Source organism: Electrophorus electricus, chromosome 3 (assembly GCF_013358815.1).
Source record: "Electrophorus electricus isolate fEleEle1 chromosome 3, fEleEle1.pri, whole genome shotgun sequence".
Lineage (NCBI taxonomy): Eukaryota > Metazoa > Chordata > Actinopteri > Gymnotiformes > Gymnotidae > Electrophorus > Electrophorus electricus.
Genome location: NC_049537.1, coordinates 21778069 through 21793950, shown reverse-complemented (window position 1 = coordinate 21793950; position 15882 = coordinate 21778069). Strand labels below are relative to the sequence as shown.

The following is a 15882-nucleotide window of genomic DNA, read 5'->3' as shown; positions in this document are numbered from 1 at the left end:
ACATTGTCTAAATAATTAACTGAAGAAATCTCCCACAAAAGTGTTTCTGTGCTACACTACAACCACGTTAAAGTGGGTTAATCAGTCTAATTGGAGATGTTGTAATTTTCCTTTACTGAGAAGCTTTGAGCCTTGGGGGAATTAATTGCCTCTGCACACAAGCTCATTATTGAAATCAAATCAATGGTGGTTTACCCCAGTAAATTGTGCTTATGTTTCTGCCTCCCCAGAGCATGCTCAACGTAAATCTCCCCTGAGCTAAGCGCTCTGTTTGTCATGCTCTGCACCCTATGCTTAACACAAACCAACAATCCATTCCAATTGTTTTGTTCCACCACCTCTTCTCTCCCTCAGATGTGTCACCCCTGCCTGAAGAGGCACATAACAAGGCAAGCCAGTGCAGAAAGGTAAGATCGCGGAGTGGAATCTTTCCATGCGGTCTCCCCATGGCAGCGGGGACCTGAAGGTGTGCCTGGTGGGGTCAGGACCACATCGGGTGCCAGTCACAGGATGGCGAGGCATGCAAAGGGAAATTCCAGATTCTTTCTGTGTGCTCCATACCTTCAGATAACAATAAGTTCTGCAATGACTGACTGTAGATGAAGGCTTATGCTTATGTTTAATCTATACTGCTAAATATTGGAGTGGTTTTTCAAAGGCACGTGTAATGTAACTGGAATATCTGGGACTTTTTAGTTTTAAAAGCTTCATGGAGACAAACTAGTAGCTGCTTGAAGAAAGGCTTCCTCTGTGGATTGTGGAAAGGCATCTGATGACCTGATTTCACTTGGACCGATTTTGGGGCCTGTGTGGACCGGCACTGTTATGGTCTTGTGTGTATAGCTGTTGGTGTCAGTATGTAACTGGCTTTGTTTAGTGTGTATATGTGTGCCTGTGTGTGAGTATTAGTGGGAGTCTTTCTCTTGTTCATTGTTCTTGTTCTTTTGATCATTCTCATCATTCTCAACATTTCAGTTTTTTTGTAATTACCTTTTCTTTGGTAATTAGACCATAGGCCTGAAAAGACCATGTTGCAGTACAATTTATTTCAGGACACAGAAACATTCAGAACTCTCTCTCACATACACACACTTTTACTTGACTCCACTTATTCCTCGAGCTCCTGAATTTATTCTGATCATGCCTAACAATGCTTTTTCAAGTGGCGACGGGTTATTAAAAGGAGCCGTTTTTAAACTTTAATTTCTTGTATATTCCGCACCTTTCTGCCTTTTTTAGGCTCATTATATTCATTGCGTTGAGATCAGCACTGCACAACTGCCTCCCTGGGGAATTTATCAATATGTCAGCACTGTATTATTCTCTGGCAGGACTGATTATGATGACAAATGGCTGGAAATCTACCCCCCCGATACGTCACCATTTACACAGTGCAGTGTAGGTGGACCGTGTGTTTCTTGGAGATAAAGCTCCGGTAGCTCATTTCCATTCTCTAGGCACCGACTCCTGCGCCAAACCACACACATTAAGCCAGCTGGCTTCCTTATTCTGATGCGGTGGCTGTTTTATCCACATGACTGCATAATACCAATTGTTCAAGGAGAAATGCACAGTATGCTTTAACAGCATCTAAACAGGGCGTGTCATACCTTCGCTATATGGTAGCGGCTGGGAATGTTCGTTTGAACCTACAGTATAATAACACTGGGATAACTGTTTAAGAGAACCCCCCTCCGCCAGCCTCTGGTCCCAGGTGACTACAGTAGGGTGCTTTTTGTTCTCTCAGCCATGCTCAGTGTTGGATGACCGCTCAGTGCAGGTTCCTGCAGATGTCCATAACTGCAACATTGTGTCAATATATGACATGTGTACCATAAGGAAAATAAATGTAAGGAATGTTACAATTTAGGTTTGTGTCTGTGTGTAAAGTTGCCTCTGGTAATGGTTTTGGTAATGCTACATACTCAACATTTTATTTTTGTCCATTTGGACTTCATGGAACGCACTAGGTCTTAATTCCACGTAGTAGGTCTTAATTTGGCACTGTTAGTGTGGATTCAGTACTATGAGGTAGAATAATACACTGATGGTTCAGTTTTGTAGGTGTTAATTCCTTACAGTATGTCTTAATTCAGCACTCTGTGTTAACCCCATGCGGTAGGTCTTAATCCAGCACTATAAGAGTGTAAGCTGGATCATTTTTGCAGCCGATTTCATAATAATTGTACGTGAAATCATTTTGCTGGGGGATTTTGATGTGTAATAAATGTGATGGGATTTTGCTGTGTGATGATTTTCCTGCGGATTACGCTGTGTAACGGCACATTCTGATGCCATCAGTACTAAACGGCACAGGTGCTTAATGTTCAAGGTGGCCTTCCCCTCCTTCTCCTCTACAGAGCGTGGAGACACTGAACACTCTGTGCCAGGTCCTCCCAGAGGAGCCAGGGATCACGGCGGATGGCCACGACAGCCCTTACTCCACTGACAGCGCCCCTACCAGGCGCAGCCCACGCCACATGTCTGTCACTGAGAGACTGTGGAAGGTTATTCAGGAGCTTGTGGACACTGAGAAGTCCTATGTGAAGGTAGGATGACAGAACATGCTTGGGCTGCTTCAATGCTCAGCGCATTTAGTGATCTGTTGTTTTCCACAGGCATGAATGCTCTACTCACAGCACCGCCTGTGACCTCACCTTAATAATAAACAGCTGACAAATGCGTCCCACTAATATCCCTCTTATAAATAGGGTACAAATGTCAGTTGTAGAGGTATTATAGAGATTTGTTCCTTTTAGTTTTGTGTACTGTACAATTTATTGCAATCGATTTTGTCCAATGCTGACATCTGTATTTGCCTGTTGGTCAGGATCTGGGCTGTCTGTTTGAGATTTACCTAAAACCATTAGAGAGAGAAACATTTCTAAGTCTTGGAGAGGTGAGTGACAGCTGTTCTACAGATTCCTGCCTGCTCACATTCTTGTGTAAAGATAAAGGCAAGAGAAACAAGAGGTTTTAATATGGCATCTCTGTAATTCTCTGTTCCACCACTAGATGGAGTCTCTGTTTGGCAGCCTTCCAGAGATGCTGGATTTCCAGAGAGTGTTCCTGCAGACCCTGGAGGAGAGGACTACATCACCTCTGGATTTGAGAACACTCGAGACTCCAGAACAGCTGAAGGTAATTCACTATATGAACTTTAAATAGGCATATATTCACATGCACATATTTTTGATTTAATGTAAGTGTTCCATGTCTAGTTTTTGTTTGTTTGTGTTTGTTTTTGTTTTGACACTTTGCATTACTGTCCCCTTTTTCTAGAAAATGCTTTTCTCACTGGGTGGATCCTTTCTGTACTATGCTGATCATTTTAAACTCTACAGTGGCTTCTGCGCCAATCACATTAAAGTCCAGAAAGTTCTAGAACGAGGTAAACAACCTCATAGTCAAAGATCTCCCTCACAGTCCTAGTTCGAATGCAACTTCACACATTGTCTAATACAAGTGGAATCATATAAGATATAAACAACTTTCTGTTGGGCATCACAGATCATGTTCATGTTTATGTTCATGTCCCCCTAATCACATCTGCAGCAAAGACAGACAGAGCTTTCAAAGAGTTCCTGGAAGCCAGGAACCCCACAAAGCAGCACTCATCCACACTGGAGTCCTACCTCATTAAGCCTGTGCAGAGAGTGCTCAAATACCCTCTACTGCTGAGGGAGCTGGTGTCCCTGACTGACCCAGAGAGCGAGGAGCACAGCCATCTTACAGGTGTTTTGGCAAGCTTTCTTAAGACCTTCACACAGCAGGAGGTATCAAATAACAGAAGCTAGTGCTTTAGCTCCTACACGCACAGAAAGTAAGGAAGATCAACACGCGTTGGTTGGACGACTGAAACACAACTTGTTTGCATTGTGTCCCGTGGTTGCTAGCACAATAATTTATTGTGCACAGTAGCTGGCATCATGTAAACTCTTCCTCTGGTCTTCCTGATGCAGAGGCGCTGAGGGCCATGGAGAAGGTGGCCAGCCACATCAATGAGATGCAGAAGATATACGAAGACTACGGCATTGTGTTCGACCAGCTGGTGGCAGAGCAGAGCAGCACTGAGAAGGAGGTGAGTCTGGATGAACTGGAACTTAGTAAGAGCTCTGCACGTATGTAATTTAGAACTGAGTAACGTAAGTTTGAATCCTGTTTTTGATGAATGAACAGATGAGGCCTTAGCTGAAAGCTTCAAGACTGTAATGTGTGCGTCTCTCAGGTTACGGAGATCTCCATAGGAGAGTTCCTCATCCATAGCGCCGCACTCTGGCTGAACCCCTTGCCCTCTCTGGGCCGCATGAGGAAAGAGCCTGAACTCACACTCTTCAGTGAGTATGACTCAGTGGGCAACAGAAGATAGCTGATGTTTAAAGGGGCTGTATTGTGAAAGTGGTCATTGCTACTGTATTTTGGGTGGTTATAGACTATAGGGAATAGTAGTATTGGGATCAGTAGAAGCCTGACTATGAAATGAGAGGGCAGGTCTGGAAACTACAATTTTTAAAAAAATTTTTTTTAAACCCCTGATTTTCAAAAATAAAAATGATGTAAAACGCTGAGGAATACTGCAAAACTTTAAAGTATCTTTAAAGCAAGTTAAACATTAAAGTATGAAATATTTGTTTTGTTTTGTTTTGTTTTGTACCAGTCTTCAAACGAGCTATTATTTTGGTGTATCGTGATAGCAGCAAGCTGAAGAAAAGGATGGTGAGTCTGGGTGGCGGGCGCTAAATACGCTTGAGTGCTGAAGTTGGAAAATCGTAGTCTGTGTTGTGTATAAGTTCTAATCCGAATCTTTCTGTGGTTTGGGCTTGCTGATGCAGACTGCCTCCCGCTCTGGTGATCTGGACCCTTTCAAATTCCGATGGCTCATTCCTTCCTCGTGTCTACATGTTCGACCTGGAAACTCAGCAGGTGACGTGTTTATCCAGTTCTTTGCTGTTGTGAGATTTTCTGAGCAGACATTTGTCTGATTTTCAGTACATAAAAATTAGTTTTGAGGTTAAACCTCTTTAGCTCCCACTCCTGCGTCTGGCGTCTTAAGGCCCACTTGAATGTCTGCTCAGGTACCTCCTACCTCCCTCTTTTCTACAGGATCTGAGAACCCTTGTCTTTGGGAATTAGTTCATACAAAGTCAGAGTTGGAAGGAAGACCAGAGACAGTTTTCCAGCTCTGCAGCAGGTAAACTAGCTGATTTTTCAGGTTGTAAAAGATCTTTTTATCTCTAACCTACAAGAGACATCAGCAGACATCAAGGTGGCATCAGCACAAGGTCTGAAGAAAAATAACAACTATACAGTAGTGCCTGTCTTCATGTGACAGTGCAATCACCTCATAAATTTTCTGTTATTGTGTGTTACATACAGTAGTCTGCAGAGCAAGGCCAGGGCAGTGAAGGCCATCCGCTGTCTCCTGAGAGAAAATGCCAGAAGGAACGCTCCACCTGAGAAAGCATTCAGAGGCAACCTCACCTTCCCGAGGAGGAGCCACCCTTTGGCAGGCAGGAGCGGCTCCTGGCTCGAGAGGCTGCATCCTCAGGCAGAAGCTCATAAAGGCAGACCTCTAAATGAGAGCGGGCTGCTCGGTGGAGACACGCATTCGGAGCCCGCGCTTCCCAGCCACCCGCATGGCGCACCTGGAGACAAGATCTCCAACCTGTGTAAGAGGGCCAGGCTAGGCTCCCTAACCAGCTCCTTGGAGGCCCAGCTGCAGAGCCTCACATTCTCAGAGGAGCCGCCAGGAGCAAGCTGGCGGCCGTCCAACGACCTGCAGGCCAGTCAGATCGCCCTGCTCAAGGATTCCAGTAAAGTGGACCTTAGCTCCCTGCTGGCCAGGGACTACAGTGTGCAGAGTCTGTCTTCTGTGGTGACCGAGGATTGCTTCTATGACACAGTCATGGGCATCCAGAAAGCCACTATCCCTACACTATAGACACAACAAAATGGTTCAGTGTTGACGTAACACCTACAGTGTTGAATTTACTTTTACAGTGTTCACTTTTGTCCAGCTGGACTTACATAAACAATGTTGTGTTAATTTAACCCTGAGGCTTTTCGCTGTGGAGGGACCAATGGCTTGGGATTCTGAGAACACCCACAAATGACCTTAAACCTAAGATGAACTTGGCTTCTGACCTCTACTCAGACTGTGGATAGATCGTAAAGACATAACATAAAGATCAGCTGCAGTGTGTATGTTTGTCCAACACACTGCCTTGCATTCTGAGCACTACACACACAGGTTGCCTTCTCTGAGCTGATGTATGAGCAAGCCAAGGTTATCCTTTTTGTGAATATTGTGGCTTTATAGTTCTGCTTTCTGACAAAGGCTTTTCAGTCCTGGAACATCTTAATTTAATGAATTGAACAAATGTTTGAATTTTTTAACTTGAACAAGGAAATTCCTAAATCTAAATATTTTCTAAATTATAAATGTATGTCATTTTTATGTGGTGTGTGTGTGTGTAGTTTTTTCCAGTGTTCATATGTTTGCTGACTGATGTGGTAAACTCACATACCTTAGGTAAAAAATATTGGAATACATTCCTTTGTGCTTTACGGCAATTTACTGTACTGTAAGTACCTCCTAAAATATTGTCTTTTGTAGTGTTATGTAATTTATTTGTAAAATATGATATATTCACTACTTGAGAGTGCTTGACCTTTGTAAAAAAAAATAAGCTTATATTGTAATATTTAATAAAATCTCTCTTGCACTCTTCTGCTTCTGCTTGTAAACTGGGTCTCATTTTGTAGTAGAACGTCCTATAGAATTAATCCTTTCAGATTAATAGTTTGTTAATGGAGTCTCTGGACTCAGAAACATACTGGTTCTCACAGCAGCATAGACTGCCTTTGTACAGAGAGAGAGAGAAAAAAACTCACATGAGTCATTATGACCTCTTTTTCTGGAGCTGTTGCTTTGTTCAGGACTGTGGTGGGCGATGCTAATCGTGAGGGTGTAGGAGGTGGGCTTTGGTAACAGCTCTCTGTGTAATATAGCCTGTCACCTTTTCGATCAGAGAAAGCTGAAGTACATGTTCTCTACTGTGGGGGAAAGGTTAGATGTTTTCTATACAAAACATCCATCTTGTGTGAAATCAACTGTGATGGGAGAAATCTGAGTGCTCACCTTTATTGAATAAACTGGCATCATTTAAACAGTGAGACCTGTGGATGCAGATGTCACCAGCACAGTAAAAAAAAAAAACAACAAAAAAAACTTGACTGTGATGGCAAGCTAGCGATTCTCCTGTTGCCACAGTAACGTGTGTGGAGGAGTGCAAAGCCAGCCCACTTCACTCACATAAATGGTAAATGAGGCTCTAGCCCCATGCCCCCATCCGCTGAGGCAGGCAGTCAAGGGGAATGAACCCAGGGGAAGGGGTTTTCTGAGCACATGTTGGCAAGGGGACAAACTGGGGACACTCTCAAACCTGTCCGATCCTGCTGGAGGGCTTACCCTCCCAGTCACGCTCTCTGCTCCGTTCTCCTGTCACCGAGAGATGGATCCAGTTCGTATCCTCCACAGCCTAGGAAGGACTTTGGACAAGCACTCAGCCCTGAGGCTTTAATAATGGGCTACCAGGGCACGACCCGCTGCACTGTGTAGGAGTGGAACCTGCTCACTTTTTGTGCAGACTCTGGAATGTGCTGCGTTCACATATCCTCTTTCCCACACAGGGCTATGGACGGCAAGCTCTTGTGGACATGCTTTGGGTGCACTCATATGTTTCATACATGTACAGTTGGGATAAGTGCTGGGTTTTACTACAAGCTGGAGTAGTGCATTCAGGTCTGTACAGCTATTTTGGTTTCTTTTTCCATTTCTGTCTTTTCTCATTAGTTAGGAAGTAGATTGTTTAAAAAATAATAAAACTGTAGTCACAGTAATGCTAAATATAAATCCAGTAACCACCTGTTTTCTGTTAACTACTCCAAAATGAGTAAAAATATAAAATGTATTCAATAATTCAATACAATTATTTATAATTATATACATACATGCAATAACAATATGCAAGTATCTTTTCTTGAACTTGAGTTATGCCTTGCATGTGATTATCACAACAGTGTCAAAAGTGTCTCTCATTTGACATAACCATGGTCCCGGCTATTACCTTCAAAAAAAGACCAGAGTACCTCTATCACTTCTCAGAGGAAAACCTTCACTTTCACTGACGCGAAGAAACGGCTTCCTGCGGTGCAAAGCGGGAGCCATCATTCACCCACCTACTGTAAGAGTGAGCGCCGGGTTTGCCTGTGGAAATGAATAAGCCGTTTACATTCGGGTCCGTCCACTGTGATGGAGCAGGTCCACTCAAGTGGCTCGGCAGGCATGCCTCCACTTGAATCAGCACTCCTCAGTGGTCTGTGGCAGGTGTACAACAGTGCTCCTCTGTGAGGGTTCTCCAAGCAGTCAATGTCTACAAAAGAGACTCGGGTCTTTACTGCAGCTCCCGTCACACATCACGCTCTAGACAATGACGATGACGACGCTTGACTTTTTCTTTTTAAGATAACGTGAAGAAGAATTACAAGGAAAGCTCTTCTGCATGAAACTTGTCCAGGAAAGGTGGTTTTGCAGTATTTCTATCATTTAAATCCAAGGCTGGTATGTAAACCTTGCACAAAACACAAAAGCAATACTCAAAGTACTAATCAGGACTGTAAGTCACCTTGTTTTATGGAGAATGTCTTTATATTTTGCACATAAAATACACTTTTCATATAGTTCCTGTATCGCACAACAACTATGGGCCCCTTTTCCAAGAAGATAAAAAATAAGAGCAGTAAATTCATCTGGACCATTAGAGCAGTACTTCAGCCTTGGTTTAAAAAAACAAAAAAAAAAAAAAAAAAACAACATCCAAGTGCTGCTCAGTTAATATTACATTTCCCAGGACCTTATTTAATATGAGATATGTAATGATACACTCAGGGTGCAGTATTAATCATACTGCAATATAGACTCCAGTGATAAATAACTCTTCATAAATAAGTGCTCTGAATAAATGATAAGAACACTGGAAAAACCTCATGTCTACGGCACCTATAGCACTGAATGTGGTCTTTGAGTATTACATAATGAGAGCACTATTGGAGAAACGTAGAGACAGAAAGAATGTGGTAGTTCCTGTCTCCCATTCCCTCACTCTCAAACAGCCTGGACTGCACAGACTAGACATTCACCAGCCTGGTCCTCTGACTCCAGACACTTCCATTTCCCCAGGGGAACATGTTCTGGAGAGTGGACAAAAACATGCATTCCTAAGTGGACAAGGGGACACAGACCTAAACCTTTGAAATTAGGGAAATCTACGTCATGAGGGTCACACAGCAGTGATGCATCGTACTGACTGCCTCAAAGTCAAATATCACTTCACAACATGGTCAGAATCAGTATTTTTTTTTGTTTTTTTACCCTGCCCCAGTTATTTTCACAAGATCAGGATGTAGGCCAACCTGTGACATTGCTGCTGTGTTTGTAAAGAATATATGCACTTGATTATATATTGTGATGGCTGGAAATCTAATATTGATTTTTGTTAGATAGACTCATTAGCTATTTTGCAGTGACAGCACTAAAGTCTCACCAAGGGAATGACGGGAGCAATAATATGAGTATGGACCTACATAGAAGAACTCCCTGAGTACAAGTCAACTGCATTATTAATCCATAACCTCCTGCACAGTTCCAAAAGTGGGACTGAAACATGCTAAAACACTGGAATATGTCCCAGTACAGGACAAACACTGTATGACATTCAAGAACACTAGCACCCACACTTAATACCATGAGTACATCGCCACTGCCATACCAGCTGGGTGTCAAAGCATCCAGTCTGGAGGAGATCTACGCCTACTGTACCTGACTGCTCCACATTCAACAGTAGCTCCTGTGATGTTGGCCCGGGGCGGTGGGGGTGTGGGGCTCCTCTGCTTACAGGAGCTGGTTCATTACAGCTGGGATGTGTCAACTAAAGGGACATGAGGCCCCCCCCCTCCCAATCTGCTATTGCTGGCTGGTCATAGATTATACAGGAAAGCAGTGAAATGACTGATGGGTCAAGCCACATTGCTGCGTAATAGCTTTGCAATACATTAAATGATTCTATGGGTTTGGATATGCAGGCTGCAGGAGTGTGTGGATGGGAGTTTGGCAGGATGGGGTTTTAGGAGGTGGCAGATAGAGACAGCCAGAGTGTCTGTTTAACCCAGCACTATGCAGGTGGCCCCATTTGAGGCTCCCATTTACTGCAGTAGCTGAGGATATACAATGTTTACTGTGGATTACGTTAATCATGGGATTACACTGGTTTGTACCATCACAACTTACTCACAGAATTCAGAAAGAGAGCATTCATCTGCCTCCATCTGTAATTTCCAACTATCTGTGAAGGGGAGTTAGAAAATGGCAATGTTTTTCTAAAAAGTACTTTAGAACTCACATGTTATTTCCAAGATAATATGGGTGCCTGCTATATAATTAGTTGTCATAGCTAATAGAAGTTAATTTCATGCTTCTCTTTGCGGCTGGGAAATTGCTGTGCTGAAAAAATGAATGGCAGTTTGTTATTATTATCTTCATTTGCTGGGGGTACATTTCCACTGCACAGCCACGTACGCAAGAGCGACCTTCAGGTAAGAAGCCCGGAACTCTCTGCTCTCTGCAGGGTCGCAGTGCTGGAGATTGCCTTTAGTCCAGTGGTGAACCCTGCCTCAGTCACATCGAGGATACATGTGAATGGTTTTATTTATTTATTTATTTATTTATTTAACAAGACACAGAAAGGCTCGGAAACATACTTTTTGCTACCAAGGAGATGTTATTGTGATGGAGGTTAACAATTTGACTCTTTTTTGGTTCTCTAGTGGTCCGTTCCTCTCTTCCTCAGCGGTATATCTCTGCGAACTGCTCTTCGCACCTTAGCATACACCGAAAACCATCAGGAAGGCAAGTATACAGATCTCTATTTTTTTTGTAGAGTAATACATCGTTTACTTCAACAATGTGCATGTCTTTATCTACGAATGAAAGACATCACAGTTGGAAGAACAACAAAGGAAAGGGGCGATTTTGTTATTTTTCTCCCCCCATGCTGTCAAATGGCTGGGAGAGATAAGAAAAAAATCAATTAACTCTCACAAAACATGCATGCCCGTCTACATAGTAGAATCAGTTTTCTATGGGAATATTTTACCTGCCATTTTTTGACAAGAAGGTTGGCGTAACCCCATCGCCAACTGCCAGAGGGCTTCTCCGCAGCTGTAAAACCATAAAGAATAATTAGCCGACCAAAAACACTACAAAGTCACTTCCACCACAGCTAAATGCAGAGCTGAAATGCAGTCTGGCTCTGAGTGTTAATGTCCTAAAAAATGGAGAGGGGGGAGGGAGAGAACGAATCAGAAAAATACAGTTTCCCTTCCAAGGCACCAGCCCCCTGCGCCTCATCTGTCAGAACGTCACGCTTGCCTGCTCGGTTCAATTCTCATTTCGCTCTTTATCGCAGTCCACTGGAGCCTGTGCTGAGGAATTATCTGCCGGCGGGACCTGCATGGAGCTGATAGGGTGACGCAGAGCAAGAACGAGGGGCCACCGCAAAGTGAGAGTTGGGGGGGAGGGGGCGGGAGGGAGTCACGGGGGGCCGGGGTGCCCGCCATGCCGTCCTCCACCATGCAGATGCTCGCCTTCATCCTGGCGCTCCTCGGCGTGCTGGGCGCCACGGTAGCCACGCTGCTACCCAACTGGAAGGTGAGCGCCGATGTGGGCTCCAACATTATGACGGCAATCTCGCAGATGCAAGGGCTGTGGATGGACTGCACCTGGTACAGCACGGGCGTGTTCAGCTGCACCTTCAAGTACTCCGTGCTGGCACTGCCCGCCTACCTGCAGACTGCCCGCACCACCATGGTGCTTGCCTGCATGACTGCGACGCTCGGACTCTGCCTGGCTGCCCTGGGGCTTAAATGCACACACTGGGGAGGCAGTCATCGGTCCAAAGGACACACAGCGATTGCAGCTGGGGCTTGCTTCGTCATCGCTGGGGTCCTGTGCCTCGTGCCTGCATCCTGGTTCACCAATGAGGTCATCACTACTTTCCTGGATGCCAGAGTGCCCCAGAGCAGCAAATACGAGCCAGGAGGAGCCGTGTATGTGGCATTCATATCAGCGGGGTTCTTCCTGGCTGGAGGTGTGATCTTCTGCCTGTCGTGTCCCAGAAGAAGTCATGGTCCACTGGACTCCGGCTCATCCCACCCCGACAAGCCGCTCAGGCAACAGCCGCAGCCGCAGCAGGAGCGGACGACGGACGACCGGCACAAGAAGGAACGTCGCGAGCAACACAGCCAGACGGAGTCACCAGACCAGGAGCAGCAGCACAAAGAGAAGCCGTACGACAAGGAGCTTCAGGCGGACGGACAACAGCTGGAGCAGCCCGTGACCGAAAAAAAGCCCCATCTAGAGCCGGGGGGTCAGTATCGCTCACCATACCGCTCCCCATCCCGGAACCGACCTCAGGACATAAAGGCTGTCTACAGCCTACAGGACTATGTTTAAAACCCAGAACTGGCTCAGGGAATGAGGCTTCGGAGGACATTGCACTGCAGAGGGCACGCTGCCTCCCTTTGTGAAGGATACAAAGAGGTGGAGGGAATAAAAAATGCGGATGGTGGCGCGGGTGGAGTGATAACGCCATAGAAGTTATCTCCTTCTCTCATCGGCTCTTCCGTGAGTTGTAAGCGAAAGCGCAGGAGGCATTTCCAGAGCCTTGGATGAGACAAGCCAAGAATTGCATATCCTCAGGCAAACTCGTTGCTGCAACAAGCCTTAAAAGAGGACAGGGAGATGGCATTACACTTGAAATTCAAGAACGCAGCATGTATGAAAAGTTCCCAAGAACACTGAATTTTGTTCACTACGGAGCTGGTACTCACCAAAGGTTTGAACCAAAGTCTGAACGTAGTAGCTAGTTGAAATCATTCGGTTGCCAGACATTTAGCAAGCAAAATTAAAGAAGCAAAGCAGTTCTATCAAGTTTTTGCAAATTTAAGCAAAACCTCTAGTTCAATCGAATATCATTTAGTGTATGTTTTCTGTGCATAGCTTCTTAATAATTCAAAAGAATGCTTGGCTAAAATATATAAACACTCACTATCTAAGGGTGTTTTACACCATTTATAGATGTCTAGGACAAAATAAAATCTGGAAAAAATGTTCATGTAGACAACACAGGGCGTCCAGTTCGCATTTTCCAAAGAGTCAAGTAATAGGGAGACGTACAGATCATCTGAGGCAATGATGCTCTCCGCTTTCCCATTAGGCTTGCTCCGCATGGGCACACACTGCTCATTTATTGCAAGCTAACACAGATACGTGTATAAGTGAGAGCACCAAACACACACACACACACACACACACAGACACACACACACATACACACAATGGCTTTCTATCCTTACTTTACACTCTTGCTGCAAGGGGTAATAGGGTCTTGCACCCAATCATCTTTCCCATGTGTGACCGCCTGTCACTGGTGCAGCAAGCACAGCACAGGCTGTTCTGAAGCCTGCGGGACCTTGTTGTAGCGGGACATGGCTGTGTCGGGACATGGCCATAGCCCATTCTCTCGTACAGAGCAGGACAGATAAGACCCGGGTCCGCAGAGATTCCGGGCTGGTGAACGGGCCACTGATGGATGCTGACAGATTCATCAAAACCATTTTGTGGCAATTGCCATTAAACGTGGGACATGCAGAGTAAGAACGTACGTTTAAACATCACCTGGAGAGGGATGCTGGTTTGTTCCTCACGCCTTCACTAGTCTTTATTACGTGGCTTTTGTTTTGGAAGTGGTAGTGCGGTTGCGGCAAATCGTGTGCTGTTCCCTCTTGCGTCATACGGTAGGACACATGCTTCTCTTTGTTTGAGACATGCACCTGCAGGACAAACTACAAGACATAAGGACATCAGGGGAGGCACAGCAGCTAAGGAGGGCTTTCACTGTGAAATGGCTTTAAAACATGTCCGTGTTAGTTAAAAGCAACTCAAATTGTGCTATGCCCTGTCTCGTCTTGCTCCATTCTGCATGTATGCTAAAAAGACAAGTATGCCTAATGGCAGTCCTTTCCGTATTTATAAATTGAATCTAATATACAGAAAACATTTTAATAGGCAATTGTTTGATAAACTTTTGTTTCAGTTTTTTTTAATGAATTCTGCTTCACAATTAATCAGAGAATGTATGTTAGAACAAAAATATACATGTTGTACAATTTTATGCACATTTATTCTTTAGTTCAGTTTTCTTCTGGGTTTTGACATGCAGGACTACGTAAGGGCTTTGTTCAGTAATGCAGTTGTTCAGGCTGTTGATAAATTTGTTGGCAGTACTCATTATTAAAGCACAAGCCTGTACAGAAGAATATACTGTCTTCTTAATCCTTTGAGACTTCTGAAAAGGAGAGAAACTCTGACTGATGAATAAATGCCATCGAGGACATGGTGACATTCAAATTATAAGCTCTTTAGAGAACATACTTCAAAAGATCTGCCATTCAAAAGCCCAAAGTTAGACTTCCCCATTGTCACACTTAAAACAAATCTGGGGGGAAGAGTTTTGGGGGACATATATATACACAACATACATTTTCACTCAGAATTATGGACCGGGACCTTCTGCTTCACAGTCGCACTTTCTGTTCTGTAGCTTCGTGCTCTGCCTGCCAAACAAGTTCACGGTACGAGGCGCCCCGGCTGGCAGCGTGAGCCAGGAGCCAGGCTGCTTCAGACCAGGATCTGCCTCCCTCCCCCCCTCTGAGGGTAACCATGCGGCAAATAGACTCCGCTTACACAGCTGACTGGTCAGCCCTCTGTGGATTGCCACAGACACTAAGCAGTCATCATTCATGCAGCCACACTCTGCACCATGTGGTTGGTCAGATTATCATTGCACCGGCTTCTGCTTAGTTTGGAGAGAAGAAACACTGTTTAGCCATAAACTATGGCTTGAATGTGAAAGCTGAAAAGCTGTTTTTGCACACATAAAATGGGAAAATATGCTAAGTTGCATTCCCTTTGCCTAGAAGAACCTTTTTCATTATAACTGCACATATGAATTTTCACAGTGTATTCTAGCATATGCCTCCTATACAGTACTATCATAAATAGTGGAATGAAAAAAAGAATCAACCAGTATCATCGACCAACAAAGTAGGACTGCTAAGAGTCTACATAGAAAATACTCCCATACAGAGACATTTATAAAGGTTGTCGTCTCCAGGTAAGAAGGCTTAGGTCTCGAGGTACTCAAACCATGCCAAAGGACCCCAGGCTAACCGCAGGGTTTGATGGGATACATATGAACACACTGTGGTGCTTACGCACAGGGCCCTCCATTTGCTTCTACTAATGACGTAAATGATCTAAAGCATTTGAAAGGGGTCACTTTGCAAGCACAGCGATTCGAGGCTGCGATTGTATTTTTAGCAATGAACTTGACATTATGATAAGTGAAGCTGGAGTGTGCCTATGGGCAACATTGGAGAGTAAATAAGTCCATTCCTTTTCAAGATTTCAAAAACAGAACATATATATGATGACTGCAAATCATCACTGTATTTCATAAATATCTTTATTTTTATGTAAAGTGCATTGCAGTCTGTTGTGTAATGTATGGACGAAAAACTACAGTCCCTAATGTAATTAGAGCATGACAAGGAGTTTTAGCAGACTAACATTTTTTATATGAGCAACTTCAGGACTTGTAATCAGGCTACAATGATGCAAAGCAATTAAATAACAATGACTATTTAAGATCACTTATATGAGAAATATAAGTTTAGCTTACTGTTTAAAATATACCTTAATAA

General features: G+C 44.2%; 2 protein-coding genes and 1 long non-coding RNA gene across 4 annotated transcripts in view; 2 read left to right on the top strand and 1 right to left on the bottom strand.

Annotated features, from left to right (window-relative positions):
- LOC113570516 (T-lymphoma invasion and metastasis-inducing protein 2) overlaps window positions 1–6733 on the top strand; it is a 28779-nt gene extending 22046 nt beyond the window's left edge. For both annotated transcript variants that reach the window (XM_035524235.1, XM_035524234.1), the window contains exons 15-26: window positions 355–407; window positions 2361–2549; window positions 2831–2899; window positions 3016–3141; window positions 3283–3391; window positions 3556–3735; window positions 3963–4081; window positions 4229–4337; window positions 4658–4716; window positions 4833–4923; window positions 5104–5191; window positions 5377–6733. In XM_035524235.1, coding sequence (XP_035380128.1) covers window positions 355–407; window positions 2361–2549; window positions 2831–2899; window positions 3016–3141; window positions 3283–3391; window positions 3556–3735; window positions 3963–4081; window positions 4229–4337; window positions 4658–4716; window positions 4833–4923; window positions 5104–5191; window positions 5377–5941 — 1757 coding nt within the window. In that variant the 3' untranslated portion in view covers window positions 5942–6733. The remainder of the gene's footprint in view (window positions 1–354; window positions 408–2360; window positions 2550–2830; window positions 2900–3015; window positions 3142–3282; window positions 3392–3555; window positions 3736–3962; window positions 4082–4228; window positions 4338–4657; window positions 4717–4832; window positions 4924–5103; window positions 5192–5376) is intronic.
- Window positions 6734–10803: 4070 nt separating this feature from the next.
- Window positions 10804–14408, bottom strand: LOC118241066. Its single transcript, XR_004775821.1, has 3 exons — window positions 13796–14408; window positions 11214–11278; window positions 10804–11122 (listed from the first exon to the last, which is right to left on the bottom strand). It is a non-coding gene; the product is annotated as an uncharacterized LOC118241066 (long non-coding RNA).
- Window positions 11675–13796, top strand: LOC113570775 (claudin-20). Its single transcript, XM_026999405.2, has one exon. The coding sequence runs from the start codon at window positions 11675–11677 to the stop codon at window positions 12569–12571; it is 897 nt and encodes a 298-aa protein (XP_026855206.1). The 3' UTR covers window positions 12572–13796.
- Window positions 14409–15882: the final 1474 nt, after the last annotated feature.

Coding starts and splice junctions, on each gene's coding strand:
- LOC113570775 (XM_026999405.2), top strand. CDS start 11,675: ATGCCGTCCTCCACCATGCAGATGCTCGCCTTCATCCTGGCGCTCCTC.